Source organism: Giraffa tippelskirchi, chromosome 2, assembly GCF_054371585.1.
Source record: "Giraffa tippelskirchi isolate mGirTip1 chromosome 2, T2T-mGirTip1v1.2.pri, whole genome shotgun sequence".
NCBI lineage: Eukaryota > Metazoa > Chordata > Mammalia > Artiodactyla > Giraffidae > Giraffa > Giraffa tippelskirchi.
The window spans coordinates 87866311-87890883 of NC_137276.1; the positions used below are offsets into that span (position 1 = coordinate 87866311).

A 24573-nucleotide genomic window follows, 5' to 3' on the forward strand; every position below is an offset into this window, starting at 1 on the left:
AGAATTTAATCTAACTTACTTTTGTCCAGTTCTGTTTCTTTATAGTGTCAGGGACCCCCAGTTCCTGTCAGTGGGGTGTTTTCCTCCCCGTGGACCACAGACCTGAATCTCTGTAGTTTGAAAACAATACTTGTGCCTAACAACAGTAATTAACAAATGCCATTTTTTCTCTCAGAAAACATAGGCAACTCAGCTCCTCCATCTCTCTCTCTCCTGGAACCCCTTGCTTGCTCCCTCCAACATCAAACTGGCCTGCTCCAACCCTGTGGAAAGGAAAACAAACGCCTGGGCCCCGCGCCCCAGTGTTTCCAGGCAGCACTGCATCGCCAAAGCCAAGTCTCCAAGCCAAAGGGCTGGGGGGTGGGACAGATGCAAATTAACAGGGCTCTTACGAAAGACTGGTTTTTTTCTTTTCCTTCCTAGACTCTGAAATCTCTGTCAGGAAGCCCTTCCTCACAGGTTCTAGAAAGTGCCTCTCGGATTGCAGGCCGCCGTCGACTTGTCTTATCCCTCTCCTCACCTCACAGGAGAGCGGTGACAACTAATTCTTCCTCATTTCCTGCGCCTGCTGTTTTTACTTGCTAGCAGGCTCCAAGCGGCGGTCGCGCCTCCAGGGACCGCTGACCCCGGCGGCGGAGCTCCCAGCGCAGGGCCGGGGCGGGGCGGGGAGGGCACCCCGGGAGGGTCCCCGCCCGGGACCCCGCCCCCGGCTCGCGCTCCTCCCCCGCGGGACTCTTGGGGTTTTCGTTTCAAAATCCTTCTCCTCCTTCACCCTTTTCCCGCCCCGCCCCTTTGTCTTCCTCCACGGATAAAATCAGACCCCGGGCCCGGCGTCCCGGATGCCCAGCGGACGGCTAGCCGGGCGGTGAGTGGGGTCGGGCGGGCGGAGAGTGGGGCGGGGTGGGGGTCCCGGGGGTTCCGGGGGGGTCCCGGATGCCGAGAGCAGAGGTTCAAGGCCGGCGGACTCGAGGTTGTGCGGCGTCCTGGGCTCCATGAGCCCCGCGCCGCATCCTCAGGCGGTTCCCGAAGTTTTGGGGCGTCGGGAGGGAGCCGTCTCCGGCGCTGGGTGGGGGTCGGTGTCCCACCCGGGTCTGAAGTTGGCGGCCGTGGCCTTGGGACACAGGCTCTGTTGGGGAGACCGTCCCTCCTGCGCAGAAACGGCCCCCGGAGACCGGCTGTGTTGCCCCGCTTCGCTGCGCCGCTTTCCCGCATCTCCTGCGCGAGACTGGGCTCCGCTGGGGTCTGCGGCTGGCCCTCCTTTCGCTCAGCGCTGGGGACCCTGGTTAGGTCGACTCGCAGGTAAAAGGGTTTGCAGTCACTTCTGGACGTGCTTTTCTGGCAGAAGGGCGGGAGAACCCATCACTTTTACATTCAGGTAAACTGTTGGAGAAGGAAATGGCAACCCACTCCAGTATTCTTGCCTGGAGAATCCCAGGGACAGAGGGGCCTGGTGGGCTGCCGTCTATGGGGTCGCACAGAGTCGGACACGACTGAACCGACTTAGCAGCAGCAGCAGCAAACTGGCAGGCTACAGTCCACGGGGTCGCAAAGAGTCAGACAGCTGAGCAACTTCACTTCAAACTGGGGGGAGGGGGCTTGCAGGATTTCGGGGAGCAGTTGCTTTGTTTTTATAGAATAAAACGTTTATATTTCAAGACTTAGAGTTTCCTTTCATTTGTTTTTCTGGTCTTATCTTCTCTTAGAATCTACAATTTAGTTTTTACTTTTTTGTTGCATGTTTAGTAGGTATCCACTCAAACTAGTACAAAGATGAAGATACTATGCAGTAAGGTTTTCCCACCTTCTAAAAAGGGTAAAGCTTTAGTATTTTTTATTGGGTGTGACTACATTAGGAGTAGAAGGATAACCTCCATCTATCTATCTCGATAAACCTGTCACGGGAAAACTTGGAACACTAGCATCATTTCCAGGAAATTTGGAAAAGCAAAGAATGGTCATCGTCATATCCTGTGACGTTGTGTAGGCCAGTGAGGTAGGCAGGAGGACACATTAACATTCTGATTAGAAAAGAAGACACAAAATTAGCCCTTTTTACACATAATGCAATTGTATACCTTGAAAACAACCTAAAATCTCATAAAAAAAAGAGAATTTAATGAAGTGTCTAATTGCATCTCTGCAATTTTAAATTTTCAATAGATATTATATATCTAAACTAGAATATAGATTAAGACAAAATAAGCTGTTTAATTTGGCACGAAATAACTTGGAAAATGTATTTTTAAAGAGGCATAAAGCCCTAGAGACATAGATGAAAATATGCTATATGTGAGAATGTAGAGGTGAAAATATAGTAAAACACATTGTTCTAAAGATATAATTTCTCTGAAAGAACATATAAATTAAACAGCATCGTAACCAATTTTTTTTTGGGGGGGAGGGGGTTGATTTCAAAACAACTGTTCAGCTCAAGTGGAAAAACAACTACATGCCAGGAAGATTTCAATTCCAAGGAAAGTGTACATATGTATATGGGGATTTTTACTATAAAATTAAAGATATTATAAAGCCATAATGATTTAAAGGCCATAAAATAGGGACTAGATCTACCAAACAAGGAAACTGAGGAGACATATAAAGTAAAAAGGAAAGCTTACATTTGCTAAGCATACTTCTAAAGTCAGGGAATGGAGAAGAAATAACGTTTAATTGATCATGTAGGACAATTAGGTATTTATTGAGGTAACCTAATAATAAAGCTTGAACTTTCCCTCACTTTTAACATACCAGTGAAATGTAGATGATTTAAACAATTTAAGTCTTAAATATATGAAACCTAGAAAAGCTGAATGAGTATTTGTGAGTGTGGCATGTGGGAAAGCATTTTTGAGGTTGATAGAAAAACCTAAAGCCCATGTAGGGACATGATTCAAGAAAAAAAAAAAAACAACATACAAATGGCAATTGTTAATAGAAAAAGAGCTAATCTTCTAATATGCCTAGAACTCTCATTAAGGACTGAGGATGAAACAATCCAATTTGAGAATGGAAAGTGTTTCTTGCTCAGTGGTGTCTGACTCCTTGCGACCCCATGGACTGTAGCCCACCAGGCTCCTCTCTCCATGGAATTCTCCAGGCAAGAATACTGGAGTGAGTTGCCATGCCCTTCTCCAGAGGATCTTCCACACCCAGGGATGGAAGACAGGTTTCCCACATTGCAGGCAGGTTCTTTACCATCTGAGAATAAAGAGTGTCAATTCAAAGTAAGAGAAACACAAATGACAAGTGGGAGAAACACGCTCAGCCACGTTAACTATCAGGAAAATGCAAAGTAAGATAGTGTTTGCCTGTTTCACAGATTTTGAAAGTGTGATAATTCTCCGATAATGTGATGAGAGAAATATACCCTTAGTGGAAATGCACTGATAAAACTTTTTTATGGTGATAACAAAATTTTCAAATATTCATTCACTTTACTGAAATTCATCATGCTCCTAAGTGTGCAAATAAATATATGTGTCAAAGGTGGTCACAGTAGGATTGTTTTTAATAGAAAATTTGGGCATAGTTTTGTAACCATTGATTGGAATTTGGTTATGTAATTTATTGTACACTACAATGGATAATAATAGTTTAAAACATTTGTTAGTTCTAAGTGTTCTAAAGTGAAAATATGTCCAAAGTATATTATAAATTGAAACGCAAACAAACAGAAACAAAGAAGTTGAAACACAGTATGTGTAAATGTTTGTGTATGTCTGTATGTTTATTATATATATGTGCGCTTTATCATGGTCTGGAATTGAACCTGTGATAGCTCTGAGGATGAGAATATTATTATGTATATTCATGTTCTGTTACATAGTTCCGTAATATATGCATGTCTATAAATGAAAGGTAATGTTATTATAATAGGAAAAATAAAATATTAGTAAGGATCTTGAGGGTATAAATGGTAATTTATGTATATAATTCCTTTATGGATGTGTTAGTTGTCATTCAGTGTAGAAGAAATATGTTTTCTATCACAAAGCTTTTCATTTTGTTTGCTCCATTTGCTTTCTCTTGGAATGTTCTCTTTCAGGTTCTTTCTTTGAAAATCCCTTCCTTTATCTGGTTCCTTAGTATTGATTGCTATGATTTCCTATAGGCACACAATTGAAAAGTTGAAAAGTTTTGCCTGAGGGATTTCACAGCCTGTTAACATTTTTATAAACAGAAAACATAGTAATTTTCATACTCTTTTATATTAAAGTAGCACTGTCCTAAAATCACTTTTATAGTACTCGTTCTTCAGGAAGAGAGAGACACTGTCCTTTAAAAAGGAAAGTATTTAAAATTAGACTACATTTTTTTAGTAGTCTAATTCTTTTTGACTTTTTAATCAAAACGAATGTATGGCAAAAATGTACTAAAAATTAATAACAAATTTGAGAAAATATTCTGAAAGTTTTAATATTATTCAGATAAATAACATGAAAATAATTTTTAAAAACTAGCAAAATGGACAAATGACAAACAGGCAATTCACAGACATGTAGCTGAAAGTGACTTTTAAGCATATAATAAAAACTGCCAAATAAACCTGAAATATTTCACCTTTCAGTTTGCAGTGAAAAACTTTTGATAAAACGTAGTGTTAGGAATGTAACACTACTTTGTGTGTTTTGTGAGCTGATTCAGATTCATAGAGAAGAGTTTGACAGTAATATCAAAATAAAAATGCTCAAAACTTTAGACAGGCAATTCTACTTCCAAAGATTTAATACACAAATACACAGAGAAATATATATAAATTTATTTCAGCATTGTTTGTAATGGCATACAATAGGGAACAGTTTAAATTTTCATCAAATAGCCTGTTGAACTGTGGTGTAGTCATTAAAAAAAATAAGGTTATATGAACTGAAGTGTAATCAACATCAAGATATTTTAATAAATGAAAAAGCAAAATAAAAAACAGTATATAGGAAATCACCATATGTATTAGAAGGTATCAGGTGGTGGAAAATCTGCCTGCAATGCAGGAGACTCAGGTTCAATCCCTGGGTCAGGAAGATCCCTTGGACAAGGGAATGGAAACCTACTCCAATATTCTTGCCTGAAGAATTCCATGGACAGAGGAGCCTGGTAGGCTACAGTCCATGGATTCACAAAGAGTCGGACACAATTGAGCAACTAACACATACTCACACACACACACATATTTGTGTTCGCTTAGAAAACCTCTTGGAAGACACAAAATGAAATGAGAAATGGGGTATAGGTAGGAGGGATCCTTTCTGTGGTATAAGTATATGTACTTTTGCTGATAATATTTTAAAATGGCTATTTTTGTACATGTAAAATTTCTTAATATTTTATCGTACGTCATATGACATCCTGTCTTGTTACAGTTTTTGACACTAGAAGACTAACCAAAAAATGACACAATAATATATTTTCTGGTAATCTTTCAGATATCATGATTGGCATGGTCATGTTTCCTAAAACATCATGATTATGTTACTCTTCTGCTATTTCTTATACTCCAGGTAACAGAGACATGCCTCCTCTGAAAATTAAAGAAGCTTGATATTCTCTTTTAAAAAGTTAAACTAATATGTTTGGTAAAAGTTATGTATCAACCGTGACTATCAGTTTGCTCCCGTTTAGTCAAATTCTTTTGTTTTAAAAATAAAGCCACATAACCAACTTCTTCCTAAAATGAAGGAAATATCCTGTCATAGACTTTTTGTTTGGAAGGAACCACGATGAGGCTAAAATAAGAAAAATGTATAAACTATATAAGCTTAATAATATACATTGATTAGATTTTGCGAACATTTTCATTTATTCATAATGAAAATAAAAACTGTTTACTATTGTATGACTAATTTCATGCAAATATATAATTAAATATTTATCCCATGTTCTAGATTCCATGTATCTCTCAGACCCTTAAATTGTGTGTTTTATTCCAAAATAACAGACCTAAGTTTATCTTGTTAGTGCAGGCCTCTGTAATTGCTTTTTGAGTAAGATAGCTTCTTCATTCTAGTGCCTATAACAGGAACCTATTAAGTTGCCCAAATGTGGAATAGGAATGACTGAATTCTTACAGTCACCGGACTTTATTCATACTGAACCCATTCAACTATCCAGTCCCTTTGTAATCAAAAAACCCATAAAACTAATCATCGAAGTATACCACAGGAGCCAAGACCTTGGTTTCAAATCTACAAAGAGTATTATGCTTGAAAGTGTGTGTAAACTTTTCATCTTTGGTGAACCTGAGTTCTTTTTAGTTAAAATCACTTTAAGAGAGTAGATTGTCAATTCTGTTTCTCTTTATTTTTTTTCATTTCAGATTATAAATTCTGTTACACATTTCTTATAGAAAAAAATTTAAAGGAAATAGGATTTGTATTTTAGCATGTCTCTAGATCTTAAATACCTTTTTAAGACAAAACTATCTGTGTTATAATTATGCAGATTATTATAAGCATTTTGATTATTTTGCAAATTATTTCTACCATATTTTTGAAAGAAATGTGACTTTATGATGTTTCACTATAATATGTCTTCTTAACTATTGTGCTGGATATTTATGTAGTTTACAGTTACTGCTGTTTCATTCTGTACTACTTTTGTGAGAATGAGAATGTATCACTTAAAATCCTACAACAATATTTTGGATTTCTCTTAACCTTTAGAGGAAATTTACTTGGGTTTACAAATGAGGTTTGAGGGGAAAAAATAAGTATTGTGTTAGTAAACTGAAGGTTTAATTGAATTTATTAAGATAATGATTCTTTTAGAAGAGGGGTGTTTTTGAGTGAGGGATAGACACATATAGATCTGAATTTGAGGGAGGGTGTGTCAGCGGGAGAGGGGGCAGTGAAGGATATGTCAAAACTACATGGAAAATGGTTTCAAACCTCATAAACTTTGTGAAAATGTCTTCTAAAATTAGCAATTCTCAAAGTGAACCAGCAGCATCAGCTCATCCTAAGTTATATTTGGAATAGTTCCAAATTTCTTTTATATAATTATCCACCTCCTTGAAAATCATCATATTTAATTGCTGAGGTGCAGGACTTTTGTGCAAGAAGAAACTCTGGAAATCAATTTATTCCAACTTTTATACAGGTATACTTACATTCTTGTCTGGGTATGTTCTGTATGTCACAGGTTCTATGAAATATTTGCATGGTTTTTCTTCAATTTCAACATGATGAAAATTTTGTAATTTTACATTCATGAGAACAAACTGAATTATATTATTTGGATAATATATGTAGCAAATTTGACTTTCTTAAATATTCTTAATAAGAGTAGAGTGTTTAAGGCAAAGATATATCTACATTCATTTTGAAAGTAGTAATATCAAATGATGAGTTAATATTTGGAAAATCCTTGTAGAAACATTGCATATCCTCTTAATCCTTTTGAAAGTTTCTGCTAAGTACCTTTGAATAGTATTATAACAAAAATTTTTAAAAAGACACTTGATTTAATGTCATAATCTAAAAATATTTATTTATTTAAAAATATCTTTAACAACTTGATCCAATTTAAAAATCTACACAAAATATCCTCTTTAGGTTTGTCTACAGAAGGTGTTAATTTTCATTTCAAATTTAATGTCTCAGTTGTTTTTGAGTTATTTTAATGTTGGAAGTTTATGTACTTATAAAGGTGTTGAAAGAAGTTTTCCCAGTGGAAAAGAAGTAAAACATCTGCACATTTGATCATGTCCCTGTTTCAGGGCATCATTTTCTTAGCTGTTTATAATAGGTACATAAATATATGTTTCTGTACTTGAATAATTAAATATGCACAGTAGAAATGATATTTAATTCCTTTACTTAAAAATTGTATTTTCACCCCCAACATGAGGGAATAGAGAAAATGAGAAAATATTGGGGAATTCTGCAACTCTTACTGAGCTGTAGAGATTCGCTTTCCCTCTGCTGTAGCCAGGACAGCAGGACTTCCCTGGACTTCGTCCACTTGGCAACTGCTACTGTGTGTCAGGCTGCATTGAAATAGTATTACATCAGGAATACGAGAGAAAAATTAGGAAACTGATTCTGGTTGGAGAGCGTTTCCCGTTATGGTCTTCTTCTCCCAGGCTCTTGTTACTGTTTAATTTTCAGGACCCTTGAATGCCCAATCATTCTGTCTAAATTAAGTGCATTTGGTAGTGTATGTTTATTGAATCTGACCCAGAACTGGAACATGTGACCTCTGAAGAATTTTTTTCCTCTGGGTTCATGGATCATTTCTCTCCTAATTATACACATATTTCAAAAACCTTACAAAAGGGAAGTTGAAAGGGAGCTCAGTAGAGGAGCCTGTTTTCATTTTAGAGGGTAGAGGAGGGTACAGTAATAGTAGTAGGGAGAGCTGGAGAGATCAGTAAATTGCAGAAAGTAATTTTCAGTCGCATTTAGAATACTAACCTGGCCTCTGATGATGGTTTTGAACAACTCTGCCCAGTTTATAGAACTGTGACCTTAATTGGATTATTTAAACTCATGGGCTTCTGTTTCCTTACCTGTGTAATGAAAATTACAATCCATCTTAAGCAATGTATGCAAAGTTCCTAAAATCTCATAGATAATTAGTAGTTGTTATCTAAAACTGAAACCCAATGACACTGTTTTATGTATATTGTATCAGTTAATTTGGGGAATTAATTAGCTCTCAATAGCGTACCACTGCTTTAAAAATGCTTTAAATATTCTCTAAAAAATACTAAAAATTTTCACTTAGAAATCTGATTTTCTATTTGGCCTCATTCAAGATATTTTTGTTTCCCTGCTGGCTCAGTTGGTAAAGACTCCACCTGCAATGCAAGAGACCTGAGTTCAATCCCTGGGTTGAGAAGATCCACTGGAGAAGGGAATGACTACCCACCCCAGAAATCTTGCCTGGAGAATCCCCGTGGACAAAGGAGCCTGGCAGGCTACAGTCCATGGGGTCGCAAAGAGTCAGACATGACTGAGCAACTAAGCACACATACAAGATATTTTTTAATTGAAATGTAAAAACAGTTATCTGCTTGAGAATTCAGAAATATGACTTGTTTACCTAAGCTTCCCTGGGTACATATTTACATATATAAATATGTGTATAACAGGTAAACAGTTTCTATGTCATGTGTTTGGTATATAAAATACGTATTTAGTATATATAAATAACATAGTTATCACTACATACGAGGTTGTAGAAATAGTATGTGGTCAAGATAATTACATTTGTAATTTATACGATGAGCACAAAAATATAATAATGTAGACAATACAAAAGTGACAAAAATGTAAAAATTTAGGGGAACTATCTCCATGTGAGTCAACTAACAATCAAAAAGCTTTCAAAGAAAGGAAATTTTAGAATATTCAACCTCCTTTTTTTTTTTCCAGGGAAACTGATGTGTAAAGCGCATATATCCTGTAGTCCTTCATGATCTAGAATCTGTCTCTGCTCAGTCATGTCCAACTCCTTGCGACACCATGGACTGTAGCCCGGCGGGCTTCTCTATCCATGGAATTTCCCAGGCAGAATACTGCAGCAGGTAGCCATTCCTTCTCCAGGGAATCTTCCCAACCAAGCAATCGAACCCGCATCTCCAGCCTGGCAAGCGGATTCTTTACCCCTGCACCACCTGGGAAGCTCATCTTCTTCCTGAGCTCTATTTATATCGCAGGAAATCTTGCTGTAGAATTTTTTGTAAAATGATTCTTCACCTACCTCATTTCATTTACTAAAATACATAAACTGACTCAGTTTAAAATTTATAGCTAATGTTTTTATTATCCATGGTAACATTACGTATGAATTAGTCTCTATAATCCACAAAACTTTTGCTGAGCCAAAAGAGATAGATTAATATAAATGTTTCACCATTACTGTAAAAACATTTCAAAAGCCAGACCCACCCAATTAAAATGAATTTTATATTCAAAAGAGTAGCATATCTGAATTAGTTGTTTCTGCTTTATGATTTTATTGTCTGTCACCAGAATGCTGTGCCTTACAGAAACAAAAAGCTCATTGAATAGTGCATATAGTTGACCCTTAAACAACACAGGTTTGAACAGCGAGGATCCACTCACACGCAGAATTTTTTCGCTAAATAAGAACTATAGTACTGCATGATTGGAAGTTAATTGAATCCGAGGGTGTGAACCAGGGACAAAAGGACCAACCATGAAGTTATAGGTAGATTTTGGACTGCTGAGGGTCAGCACTTTGAGTCCTCATTGTTCAGAGTCAGCTGTATTGTTCTACTTTCAGCTCTGTCCCACCTCAAAAATAAATATTGAAGAGTTTTGGTGTGGAGGAAAGGCAGGCAGCTGCACTGGGTAAAAGAAAGTCTTGGGCAAAATATTAACATGGTCTAGCCTCAGGGCAACTGGATTGCCAGTCTGATTCTGCCTGAACTTCTTACTAACTGTACAGTGTTGGAGAAAAGTGAAAGTGTTGGTCACTCAATTGTGTCTGACTCTTTGTGACTCCATGGACTGTAGCCTACCAGACTCCTGTCCATGGAACTCTCCAGGCAAGAATACTGGAGTGGGTTGCCATTTTCTTCTCCAGGGAATCTTCCTGACCCAGAGATTGAACCCAGGTCACTGGAGTTGCTCCTCTGTCCATGGAACTCTCCAGGCAAGAATACTGGAGTGGGTTGCCATTTTCTTCTCCAGGGAATCTTCCTGACCCAGAGATTGAACCCAGGTCACTGGAGTTGCAGGCAGACTTTTTACAGACTGAGCCACCAAGGAAGACACAAAGAAAGAAATTGAAAGGCCTTGGAGAATACCCCTTTAAAAGAAAAAAAAAGTTTTTTAATTTATTTTTGGCTGTGCTGGGGCTTCATTGCTTCCTGACTCTTTAGTTTCGGGGAGTGGGACTACTCTCGCTATGGGCCATGGGCTTCTCATTGTAGTGACTTCTGTTGCGGAGCACGGGCTCATGGGCTCTAGGGCTCTCCAGTTTCAGTAGTTGCAGCACATGGGCTCTGTAGTTTTGCCTCCTGGGCTCTAGAGCACAGGCTCAGAAGTTGTATCACATGTGCTTAGTTGCTCTGTAACATGTCGGATCTTCCTGGACCTGGGATTGAACTCGTGTCTCCTGGATCAGCAGGTGGATTCTTTACCACCGAGCCCCCAGGGAAGCCTGGAGAAGAGCCTTTTTAATAACTTCTCTGTGCCTCAAGTTTTCACCTCTATTTTAGTATCTCTTCTATAAAGCTTTCTATGAAAATAGTATTTGTAAACTTCTTTTTTTTTTTTTTTATTTTATAAATTTATTTATTTTAGTTGGGGGCTAATTACTTTACAATATTGTAATAGTTTTTGCCATACATTGACATGAATCAGCCATGGGTTTACATGTGTTCCCCTTCCTGGACCCCCCACCCACCTCCCTCCCCATCCCATCCCTCTGGGTCATCCCATTGCCCCGGCCCTGAGCCCTTGTCTCATGCATCGAACATGGAATGGTGTTCTGTTTCACATACGATAGTATACATGTTTCAATGCTATTCTCCCAGAACGTCCCACCCTCACCTTCTTATGAAGATGTTTTTAAAGTATTTTTTTGAATACAGGTTAAAGATAGAAAGGGATCAGTAATAATGGGTGATCTGATTTGATATATTGGCTACAAAAATAATAATCAGTTTTTGGGTCTCCAATCCTTTTCATCCATCAATATAAATTTAAGAAATGTAAAAAGAAGAGAAAGCAAAAGAACACATAATACATCTAGTGAATTTACTGCAAGAATCTAGTCAAACCCTATATGTATACTATTTGGGGTGGATCAGAGGCCATATTTCTGGATGCCTCTGTCAAGTATGATTTGAACCAATTTGTTTTCGGCAGTGATTTCAAGGAGGCTACCCCTAAACATGTGTGTTTAGATTTTCTTTCTTTCAAGAAAGTAGTTACCCAGCTATTACAATATTCAATCCAGAATCCACAGGCAAGCTATATCAGAGACAATGCATATTTTGCTTTTAAACCTCCAATATGGGGGCTGTTTCGCTAGGCAGCCATCAAATTTACACTTGTCTTTATTTTGCTTTGTTTGAAGAAATTAATAGAAGTTTAATATGATGTGGGGTCTTCTCCAGTGGCTCAGGAGCAATAGGTCCTTATAGGGTCCTTAAAGGGTCACTTATAAAAGGAAGCATCAACAATTCTTTTGAATATAAGTAAAAGTTCCTGAGTACCTACTATTTTGTAATACTTTTGCGTTAGTGATTCTTTAAAATCTATTAAGCCATCATATCAGTTAAACTTTCTCTTTCAAAGGAGCACATTATTATTTTTAATATTAAAGGAATTAAGAATTCTATTCACTGGGATGGTAATACAAAAGAAAATTTTCCTTAGTGTATGGGCAAAGTTTAAAGGAAGATAGTATTCATTATTGAGATGGTCACTTAGATATGATTTAGATTTAAACTGAAGAATACTTGTTAGAAAGAAAAATGACAAAATATTCCCTAAACTGTAAAAAAACATTTACCTATAGAACATAAATCCTTCTTACATTGTTTTATTGTTAGGGAATGGCCAGAGATAATGTACAAATATTTATGTAAATAGAAATTTTATAGCACTGATCATAATACCAAAAAAGCATAAACAGTAAAAATGGAATAGTTGGAGCAAATTAAGGTACAGTCATTGGTACCTAACATTTAAACAAATATCTACAGTATTTCTGAAATAAGTGACAAAGACGTGATATCTTTAATATAGTTTTAATTTTCTGCTCTTTTAAAAGTCTACTACTAAATAAATCCATTCATCTTAATAATATAACATAATTAATGTCACTGTCCTAAACTAGAAGCAAATCCTGCAGACACTTACTCATTTGTCATTATTTTAGTGACAAATACAAAAAAGCTCTCCAGCAACGTCTCCACTTTCTTTCTCCTAGTTCTTTTCCAATTTGAAACTTCTTACAAACAATGCTCATGAAATCATATCCACTAAAACGGCTACTGGCCCAGTTAACCTCTTGGACTATTTAATCAATACAAATTGATAGTAGACCAGACAATAAATTCAGGCAAGGTTTGATTGGGGTTCATGCTGCAGCACATGGGAGCGAGAACAAGAGACAGGTGGCCTTGCTAGTTCCCCAAGGAGGGGGCAGGCTGGTTTCTTAAATGGGCTGAGGGCAGGGGCAGATCAGTGAGTGGTGAGGAGGCGTAGCTTAGGTGGTGTGTCTACCCCTTCCGTGGTGCTGTGTGCAGGGACCATGCACAGTACTCTTCTTTTGCCCTAGGCACTTCAGAAATGGTACTTGGTTTATGGTCTTTTTGTATCTTATTGTTCATAACTGCCCCACTCTGCAGGCATGTAGTTATTTTCAGTCCCTTATAGTTTGTTTGTATTCTGTTGCTCAAGGAGATGAGGGTTCTGGTTTCCAGCCTATCTCAAAACCCTAATCGATGGTAGGAGATGGGAATTTTTGGTGTCAGGCTAAAAGCCAGCATAAAGTCTTACACATGGATGCTGGGTAATACGTGATAAATGACTGAATGACAGACAGCATTTTTTTAAACTACATTTTAATACAGACATATATTCTTGGTCTCTTTACCAGTTAGTTAATTTTATCTAGTGAAGTGCATACTTGTCCATGATTTGCTCTGTGCCAGGCCCTGTGTTAAGTGCTATCCGAATGTAACCTTGGTTAGTTCTCACAACAGTTTGTAAGGTGGATCCAACTGTCATCATGCCCATGACACACAGGAGGACTGAGGAACAGAAGGGTCACTCAAGGTCCCAGAGCTATCTGTCTGTCTGAGATTGATCTGTCTGAACCACTATCCATACTGTGTGAAGTGCGCTAGCATACAGTTTACCAGCTATCCAGGCTTTTACCCTCCTCCAAGTATCCTATCTTGTGTGCAAAGGATATCACCCCCTAAAGGTTGGTAAAGCGTCTGTCTACAATGCGGGAGACCCAGGTTTGACCCCTGGGTGGGGAAGATCTCCTGGAGAAGGAAATGGCAACCCACTCCAGTATTCTTGCCAGGAAAATCCCATGGACAGAGGAGCTTGGTAGGCTACAGTCCATGGGGTCGCAAAGAGTCGGACACGACTGAGCGACTTCACTCACTCAAAGGTTATACATTAAACCCGAATAGGGGACTGTGATGGCTTCCTAGGTGGCTTAGTGGTAAAGAACCCACCTGCCCATGCAGGAGATGCAGGTTCAATACCTGTGTAGGGAAGACCCCTTGGAGAAGGAAATGGCAACCCACTCCAGTATTCTTGCCTGGGAAATCCCGTGGACAGAGGAGCCTGGCAGGTTACAGTCCATGAGATCACAAAGAGTCAGACACAACTTAGCGACTAAACAACAACAAGGGGACTGTGATAGATGGACTAGGACTTTGCAAGGACTAGCTCTATTTCCTGCCGCTACTCAGAAACTGAATAGACAGAAATTTCAGAAATTGTATAGACAGGGACCTCTTGCTGCCTTTTCTCTCTTCTCACAGCGGAAAGCACTGGAGGCAGGCAGAGCCCAAGGTCTTAGATTTCATATGCAGGTTTCCAAGCCTTGTGCCTAAAGAACTGCAAGATTCTCATGTGCCCAGAGTCTCTCTTGCCAAGAGACTAGGACAGATTCTAGTAAATTGTTGTTTAGTCGCTCAGTCATGTCCTACTCTGCGACTCCATAAATAGTAGCCTGCCAGGCTCCTCTCTCCCTGAGATTCTCCAGGCAAGAATACTGGAGTGGGTTACCATTTCCTCTTCCAGGGACTCTTCTCGCCCCAGGGATAAAACCAGTGTATCTTGCATTGGCAGGTGGATTCTTTATCCCTGTGCCACCTGGGAAGCCATTCTGGTAAATATTCAACTGTGAAGAGCTGCTGGTCATTTTTCAGTTTTGTGACTGAAGTTTCAAATATCCCTGGTATGGCTCTAGGGCTTGTGGTTTTATTGAACTTTGCTAGTGTGTCACTGTTTACAAAGGTGCAATTGCAGAGTGAGCATATAAAACAGCTGCAGTGTTTGTTACAGCAAGCAGTATTCAGGAAAATGCTCCTTGCTGTGAGATGCCGTTTAAGATATCAGGGCTGCCTTACACAGCCGCAAACCAGCTTCCCCAACCTCATCCTACCATGTCCTTGTCTCTTTCCCCTCTTAATTACATTTCACTTGGCTTCAATTTCCCTGTAAGTAACCTCAGCCTTGAAAATGCCAAGGCCTCTACAATTAAGAGATCTGTGGACCGTGTAATGCTAGCCTATTACGGAGACACAGCTCAGTTTTCTGATTTCCATTTGATAGAAAGCCAAAAGTCAGCCTTTCTTCAACTTCTGGCACTATTCGCCTTGCTGAGTGAGAAATCTGAAACAATTCAGTGAATTTTAAGAGACAATTAAGTTAGGAACATTCATGATTGTACCAGTTGGACATTATCCTGCCTTATATAACATTCGATAAAAACCATATTGTAAAGTTTACACGAAAGGGGAGAGAATTTAGAGTGGTGAAAAAAGAAACCAGTGGCTCAGAGGCTGGAGGAGGTAAATTCCATGAGTACCTGCAGCTTGTGAGGCAATGTGTAGGTATACTTTACTTTAAATCATTGATATCCATTACTTTAAAAAAACATTTTTATAGATTTAAAATTTTTTCAAAATTGGTTTATTTTTTTCAAGCTGTTTTTCAATCACTCAAATCACATTTGAGTGCTAATTTCTGCCTGGTGTGGTTGAGCACTGTTACTTTTCTTTACACTGTAACAACTCGAACATGCCTGGTCAAAGGTTTCACCTGCCTTCTGTTAAAAGTACAGATTTCCAGGCCCAGACCCCAGAGGTTCTACCTCGCTTTTGGCGTCCAGAATTGCATATTTTTTCCTTAGAGTTTTTTTTTTTTAACAAAGATGTTTTTATTTTATTTATTTTGGCTGCGCCGCTCAGCTTATGAGATTTTCCTTCCCTGGCCACGTGCTTGGCCGTGAAAGCATGGAGTCCTAACCACTGGACAACCAGGGAATTTCCGTCCTTTTAAGTTCTTTTTGTAATAAAATTATTCAAATTTCTATCTTCACTTAGCTTCAGCAGTTGTTAACATTTGCCATTTTGTACTATGCTATGTACTGTTTGCCACTATAGACAGACAGATGGATGGACGGATGGATGAATAGGCAGCTGGATAGATAACTAGATAATTTAGCCCCTTTCCACTAAGGCACTCAATAATCTGTTCTAATTACTTTCTGTCACATATCTTTGACAGCAATCCCCAGGCTTAATATAAAAAGGAACACCATATGTTTAGTTAGAAACTTACACTCAACATATACCTGTCACACGGTTCGTCACAATAAAAAAGAAGTACTTTTTATTGTGAACAATGTCATACATACAAATATGCAAATTTAAACATACACATACTATTTAAAAACTAGTTGTAACCCATCACCCCTGTTCGTACCATCCTGTTAGAACTAGAACATTAGCAGGAAGTTCAGGCCCCTTGAGGATTAGAGCTGAACACTTGTCCCACATCACTTCTCCTCCATATGTAACCATTTTCCTGAATTTTGTGTTAATAATTCCCTAACTTTTCTTAAGTTTTCTCCCATACATGTATCAGAAAAAAGTTTTTGTTTCATTTTCCTGCTTTTGAATATTCTTAAATGGATTCATATGTGTTCTCCTGTGACTTATTTTGTTTTTTTGTGTTGTAATTTTGAGATACATCACTATTGATGGGTATGGCGGGGCTTCCCAGCTGGCTCAGTTGTAAAGAATCCACCTGTCAATGCAGGAGATGCAGGTTATATTCTTGGGTCAGGAAAATCCCCTGGAGGAGGAAATGGCAATCCACTCCAGTATTTCTGCCTAGAAAATCTCACGGACAGAGGGGCTACAGTTAAAGGGGCTGAAAACAGTTGGACATGACTTAGTGGCTGAGTATGTATGCACACATGATGAGTATAACTGTACTTTGTTTTCTCTACAGTATACTGTTACACTTTATGAATATACCAGATTTTATTTATCCAATGTGCACTTGATGGAAATTGGAAATGTTTTCAGTTTCTTTTGATATGCAGTATGTCAAGAACATTCTCATGTATACCTGTGTGTACACGTGCAGTCACTTGAGAGTACAATCCTAGAAATGTCCAGAATTTAAGGTTCTAGAAAAATATGAGCATTTTCCTAAACACCAAATATTACCATCATTAAAGAAATAGGACCAATTTCTGGAACTCTTGATTGACCTACACTTGGGTCTGTATTTGCAGTGTGTACCAGGAAACAGTTTTTACTTTTGTTGTTGTTCAGTCGCTAATTCATGTCCAGCTCTTTGTGATCCCGTGGACTGCAGCATGCCAGGCTTCCCTGTCCTTCACTATATCCTGGAGTTTGCTCAGATTCACGTCCATTGAGTCGATGATGCCATCCAACCATCTCAGCCTCTCTTGTCCCCTTCTCCTCCTGTCCTCAATCTTTCCCAGCATCAGGGTCTTTTCCAATGAGTTGGCTCTCCTCATCAGGTGTCCAAAGTATTGGAACTTCAGCTTCAGCCCTTCCAATTAATATTCAGGGTTGATTTCCTTTAGGATTGACTGGTTTTCTCTCTCCTTGCACTCCAAGGGACTCTCAAGACTCTTCTCCAGTGCCACATTTCAAAAGCATCAGTTCTTCGGCACTCAGCCTTCTTTATGGTTTAACTCTCACATGGTTCAACTCTCATGTGTGACTACTGGGAAAATAATAGCTTTGACTAGACGAACCTTTGTCAGCAGAGTAATGTCTGCTTTTTAGTACTATGTCTAGGTTTGTCGTAGCTTTTCTTCCAAGGAGCAAGCATCTTTAATTTCATGGCTTCCCTAGTGGCTCAGACGGTAAAGGATCCACCTGTGATGCAGGAGACACAGGTTCAGTCCCTGGGTTGGGAAGATCCTCTGGAAAAGGGAATGGCTGCCCACTCTGTATTCTTGCCTGGAGAATTCCATGGACAGAAGAGCCTGGCTGACTACAGTCCATGAGGTCGTCAAGAGACAGACACTACTGAGTGACTAACACTTTCACTTTTGCTTTTAAGACACAATAAACTCCAGCTCCAGAGAAGGAGAGGAACTGGGCCGAGACTGGTGGCCCAGGCTTGGCAAGAGCCTAGAATCTACATACTGGCTTATGCAGTGGTGACATTCACTGGGTCAACTCAGTATCCATATTGACTACTCACAAATGACCACATTCTGTACTCTGATAAGCAAGATGATTCATTGGAAAGAACATGGAAAGTACTTAGAAGTACTTAAGTTTAGCAACATTTTCCATTTATGTATTAGATGGTTTTTGTTTCTTCCACTATTATACTTTTATTTTTTTTTTGTTTTCAGTTTTTCTTTTATATTAGAGTATAGTTGATTAACAATGTTGTGTTAGTTTCAGATGTAAAGCAGAGTGATTTAGTTATACATGTACCTGTATCCATTCTTTTTCAAATTCTTTTCTCATTTATGATACTACAGAAAAAAACAGTTCTCTGTGCCTACTCAACAGTAGGTCTTTGCTGATTAGCTATTTTAAATATAGCAGTGTGTACATGTCAACCCCAAATGCCCAGTCTATTCCTCCCCCAACCTTTCTCCTCTGGTTACCATAAGTTTGTTGTCTAAGTGTGTGACTCCGTTTCTGTTTTGTACATGGTTGTTATATTTTTAGAGTCCACATAAAAGTAATATCGTATGATATTTGTCTTTCTCTGCCTGACTTACTTCATTTAGTATGATAATCTCCAGATCCATCCATGTTGCTGCAAAGGGCATTATTTCATTCTTTTTAATGACTGACTATTACTCCATTGTGTGTATATATACACCACATCTTCTTTATCCATTCCTCTGCTGATGGACATTTACGCTTCTTCCACGTCTTGGCTACTGTAAACAGTGCTACAGTTAACACTGGGGTGCATGTATCCTTTTGAAGCGTGTTTTTCTCCAGCTATATGCTTAGGAGTGGGATTGCTGGATCATATAGTAGCCCTGTTTTTAGTTTTTTAAGGAACCTCCAGACTGTTCTCTATAGTGGTTGCACCAATTTACATTTCCACCAATAGCTTTGGAGAGCTCCCTTTTCTACACATCCACTTCAGCATTTATTGTTTGTAGATTTTTTTGATGATGGCCATTCTGACTGGTGTGAGGTGAGACCTCATTGTAGTTTTGATTTGCATTTCTCTAATAATTAGCGATGTTGAGCATCTTTTCATGTACCTGTTGGCCACTGTATGTCTTCTTTGGAGAAATGTCTGTTTACATGTTCTGCCCAAGTTTTGACTGGGTTGTTTGTTTTTTCGATATTGAGCTGCACAAGCTATTTGTAAATTTTGAAGATTTGGTTGCATTGTTTGCAAATATTTTCTCCGATTCTATGGGTTGTCCTTTCATTTTGTTTATAGTTTCCTTTGCTGTGCAAATTGAAGATAATACATGAAAAGTCCTCTGCTTTTTCCTGACGTTTGATAAGCATTCAGTATATTGTAGCTTTTGATGATGTTCTCTCTTTATTTGTCATCACATGGAACTAAGAAACCTGAAATACTGAAATTCCTTTCTCTAATAATAATCTTTTCCCCTTGATTGAATTAATGGAATCTCTCTCCTAACCCACCTCTTGTTTCAAATATCATCTCAACATTTTTACTTCTCTGAATTATTCTCATCATATTTACCTACACCTATTTTTTATTTAAATGTTTAACATATCTTCTTTTAGCCTCATTGTAAACATAACATGTCTTGATTTAAACTTGTGGTTCTTACCTTTCCCAGTCCCCAATATTTGCCCACCATCTTCCTCTCTAGTTCAGTTACTGGCATCACCATCAACTTAGATACCCTGGGTTAAAAAGTGAGACTCATCCTTGAGTCCATCAGCAACTCCTGTAGGTTCTGCTCCCAAATCTTTTTATGCATCTGATCATATCTGACCCTCTCCATGTCATCTCCAGTCTAAACCAGCATCAGTTCTCACGTGGATTACTGCTGCCATCCCTCCCCCACTGCTTCCACTCCCGCACCCTTAAGATGAAGTTTAAATCAATCTGATCACTCCACTGATTAAAGTCTCCTGAAGACTCCCCCACTGCAATTACAACAGATTCCAAACATTTTACCATGAGTTTTAGGTATGATCAGACCTCTATCTCCACCTCTGACCTTGGCTCTCTTCTTTCCCTGTGTCCTGTCACACCTGAACTCTTTCTCTCCCTTGAGTATCACAAGCTTACTGTTATCTCAGGGCCTTCTCATTCAGCTTTCTTGTCTTTCTGGAACTCTTCCCCGTGGTTCGGCTAGCTGAAAGGTCACCTCCCGAGAGAGGCTTTCCCTGACCCTCTGGGAGCTCCCCATCCATGTTTTCCTTACTTTAACTTTGTTTTCTACATAACTGTACTATCTAAATTTAATCTTAAATATTTGTTGATGTGTTCCACCCCACTGGAATATAATTTCTAGCAGAGTGCCCATCTGGTTTACTGCTGTATTTTCAACACCATGTAGAAAATAGGTGCTAGGGAAATAGTTGTTGAATTAATGAAGGAATGAATGAAAGGTAACTAGAGACTGAAAGAATAACAGACTTGTTACATGTATCGCTAATTAATAATAGTAAATATATAAGGTAAAAATTGCTTTTTTTTTTTGTTTTCAGGTTTAATTGGAATTCTTCAAAATGTCAGGTAAGTTTTTGTGAATACATTTTAATATACTGTATTTTCGATTGTGAACTGTGTGATTCCTTTCCTTAAAAAATTGGAGTCTATTTCCTTTTGAAGTTACTTACTTGTGTTTAATATTTGAAGTATATATATATATATACATTTATTTATTCATTTATATATGTGAACATTCTTATTTATCTTTGACAGAAAAGGATTAAAAGGGATTTAGAGTGGCATATAGGTAATGAAAAAAGTCTCTGATTGTACGTGGGGGAAAATTAGGTAAAGGAAAAATGCAGGTGGGAAAGTAAGTCTGCAAAGAGAGGTAATAGTTAAAAATATATTGATAGGTTGATATCTAATATACGTACTGAGTTGCTTTTTATAAGAAATGAGTGTATTTAATATTGGTCATATTCATTGATGCATACCAACAGAAAAAATGAATATATTCTGTAATCATATTATCATTCCCATTGTAAATCATGTACCACCTTTCTCACCCCTAAGATATAGTCCCCACAGCCCCTAAGAAACCTGCAGATGAAACAGAGAATCAAATAAAGTCACCTGATCCAAGGCCTGGTGCCCCTCCTGAGTACAGTTCCAGTTTTGTACCAGGTAGGTTAAATATTCGTAAAGAATCTTTCCCCTCTCCAGAAAGCCATCCTCATAGTTAAGATTGCTTTTAAAATTAACTAATTAATTAATTGAATGATTCAATAAATAAATATTTAATGCCTACAGGGGGCCAAGTAGTTTACTAGATGTTAATTAGAATCATATTCCTGTCTTCGTAGGATTTATAGGCAACTAAGAAAGGAAATTGTACAAACATTGATGGCATTCTTTTTGCTTAAGAATGAAGAGAATGTTGTAAGTGCACAAAGGCAGTAACTTCCTCTATGGGGGATTGGAGGGGAGCACTGAGGAAATCAAGTTTTACTGGCACAATGAGTAATTTCTCAATCAAAGGAAGCGGGAAGGGGCTTTACCTTGCAGAAAGAACATTGTGTCCAAAAGCTCGTGGTCATGATGGTCTGGTCTGAGGCATTCATGGGACAAACGCCAGAAGTGCAGAACAGTGGAGGCAAATGGCTTCAAGTTCTGATTAAGGAGCTTGTCGTTCTTCAAATATTTTTGCAAGTCTGAAAACTCATACTGTATTCAGGGACTCAGGAAAATGGATGCTCCTAAGTATGTGGGCAGTATGTAACTTTTTAAAAATTAAAGAGTCTTTTGACTGAGGAAATAGTTTTAATCAGGATTATATTCAAATAGATTTTAATGATTTAGAAAATGGTAAAGTGTACTGCTGTTTCTTTAAATATATATTTAAGCATATGTTTTGAGATAGAAACAAGTGAGTTAGGCTGTGAAAGAGCAGAAGAAATCCCGGTATCCACAGGATACTGGCTAGGGTGTTCTCTTGGCTCCAGACATACGATCCATGGAGCTCAGGTAGCCTTTGTCTCTGCAGTGCTTTCTGAAGTTTGGGCTTCCTTTTCCTCTTTCCCTCATGTGTGTGTGTATTATGTGAATCTGAGCATACAGCCCCTGTATAACCCCTCATTACTGCTTAATGCCTGCTAAATCCAAATTTTTGACAACCCTGGGTCATAATTTCACTGTACCTGACCATTACTCTGTATTTTTCTTCAGTGGCTATCAAATTATCTATCTTATATTCACCAGTCGCTCTATATCCAAGTACCTAGGTTATACTAGAACAGAAACTATACCATTTCTAAGAAGTAAGTGTTGGCTATAAATCATCTTCTGTTCATCTGGGAAAGTGTCTGTTCCCTTCTGTATCAAAAAATTAGCAAGAGAGCAGGTTACAGCCTTCAAATTAAACGAGTAGATAAGTTGAAAAATATTATGATGAAGAGCATACGACTGATGAATTTTCAGTTATGAAAATCGGCAACAAAAATTTACTGTGATCACCATCTAGTGGCTGAATGATATACTTACTTATACTGATGCAAATTGTGTCCCCTTAATTCGCATTAAGGAACTTAGAAATACTTAGCTTTAATGAATTTCTTAAGGTTCAATTATATATTTCATTTGCATTATATTACTGGATATTTATTCCCACTGAAAATAATTTTGACCCAAATATATTTAAAAGAATAGTTAATAAAGAAATCCTTGTTATGTATAGTCTGTTGAAAGAGAAAATTACATGTATTTTTAAAGTAAAAAAGGATAATGATAGTCAAAATGACTAAGAAAATACAAATTCCATAAAGCAGTATTTCTCACACTAGTAGTGGTAGAACAATGCTCCATAACAAAGTTACACAAAGTTAAACTTGTTTTATTGTGTTGTGTTTTCTTGCAGAACAATCAGAACTTTTAAGAGCAGTTTTAAAGCTTAAAAGGGAGTATAAAACATATACCATTTCCCACCCATATTATTCTCTTCTCTTAACATCTCAGAGTAATGCATTCTTATAACAAAAATCATTTGATTATATACATTTTTATATGATTTTTTTAGAAATATAGTCTCTATGCTGAATAGCACCATAATCTAAATTGTAATTTTCTTCTGATTTATTGATCTTCAGATTTTGTTCCATGAGATACTTTTTTCCTAAGATTACATGGTTAATACCACAATAATTAATCATCAACTCATTAAAATGGTATAACAATTAGTATTTTTTAGATAGTTTGTATGACATTGTTGTTTTTTAATAATAGTTCTAAAGAGGAGAGAGATATCCAATATCTAGTCCAGTTTGAGTACTCTTGAACACAGTTCTTAGAGAAATTAAAAGTATTTCCTTGGCCAAAAAATTCGTCCAGTTTTAAGTACAAATAAAAGGCATATTTTTCATTTTCACCAAAAACTTTATTGAACAATATATTCCCTAACTAAATGAACTTTTTGGCCAACCCAATATATTCTTTACAATAAACTGAATTTTCTCCATTTTTTCTAAAGATATTAGCTCTTTTTTCTCACTTAGCTCTAATTTGACATTGTTTCTCGTTCTCATTATTTTCCTTTAGTCTCTCCTGAGTCTGTCTCTATCAAGAGCTGTGTGTAAACTGTACTTGAAAACTGGTATTCCCAGAGGTTCTTGGTCTGATTCCCTGTCCAGCCCCCGGCTGCACTGGCCTGTTCCCTCTCTCATCTCTTCCATTTACCTGTCTTTTTACGCTCTCTTTAGTAATCTTGGGAATATCCTGTGGTTTCATTTGCTTTTAACCACTTATGAATCCCTTTGTTGTTGTTTAGTTGCTAAGTTGTGTCTGACTCTTGTGACTCTGTAGCCCACCAGGCTCCTCTGTCCATGGGATTTCCTATCCAAGAATACTGGAGTGGGTTGCCATATTCTTTTTCAGGGAATCTTCCCAGCCCAGGGATTGAACCCCTGTCTCCTGCATTGCTGGTGGATTCTTTACCACTGAGCCACCAGGGAAGCCCTAGGAATCCTTCAGTTCCCACCCAAATCAGTCTCCCCTGCTCTAAACTTACATTTCCACCTGCCTGTAGACCACTTGCCGCTAGTGACCTGGGATCTCAAACTCAATGAAACTCAATACATCTTTGGCATCTTGTTCCTAAACACGTACCCTCTCTTCTTTCTCTACACTGGACTCCTGCAGTCAGAAACTTGACACCCTTTCCTCATATCATCTGTTGCTGCTGCTGCTGCTAAGTCGCTTCAGTCGTGTCTGACTCTGTGCGACCCCATAGACGGCAGCCCACCAGGCTCCGCCATCCCTGGGATTCTCCAGGCAAGAATACTGGAGTGGGTTGCCATTTCCTTCTCCAGTGCATGAACAGGAAAAGTGAAAGTCAAGTTGCTCAGTCATGTCTGACTCTTAGCGACCGCATGGACTACAGCCTACCAGGCTCCTCCGTCCA

General features: G+C 38.2%; 1 protein-coding gene across 1 annotated transcript in view; it reads left to right on the forward strand.

Moving 5' to 3' along the window:
* The first annotated feature begins 525 nt into the window (after window positions 1–525).
* LOC145539802 (phospholipid scramblase 4-like) overlaps window positions 526–24573 on the forward strand; it is a 42252-nt gene continuing 18204 nt past the window's right edge. The window contains exons 1-3 of the mRNA XM_081573961.1: window positions 526–865; window positions 20675–20702; window positions 21195–21305. Of these exons, the coding sequence (XP_081430087.1) occupies window positions 20696–20702; window positions 21195–21305 (118 nt within the window). The 5' untranslated portion in view covers window positions 526–865; window positions 20675–20695. The remainder of the gene's footprint in view (window positions 866–20674; window positions 20703–21194; window positions 21306–24573) is intronic.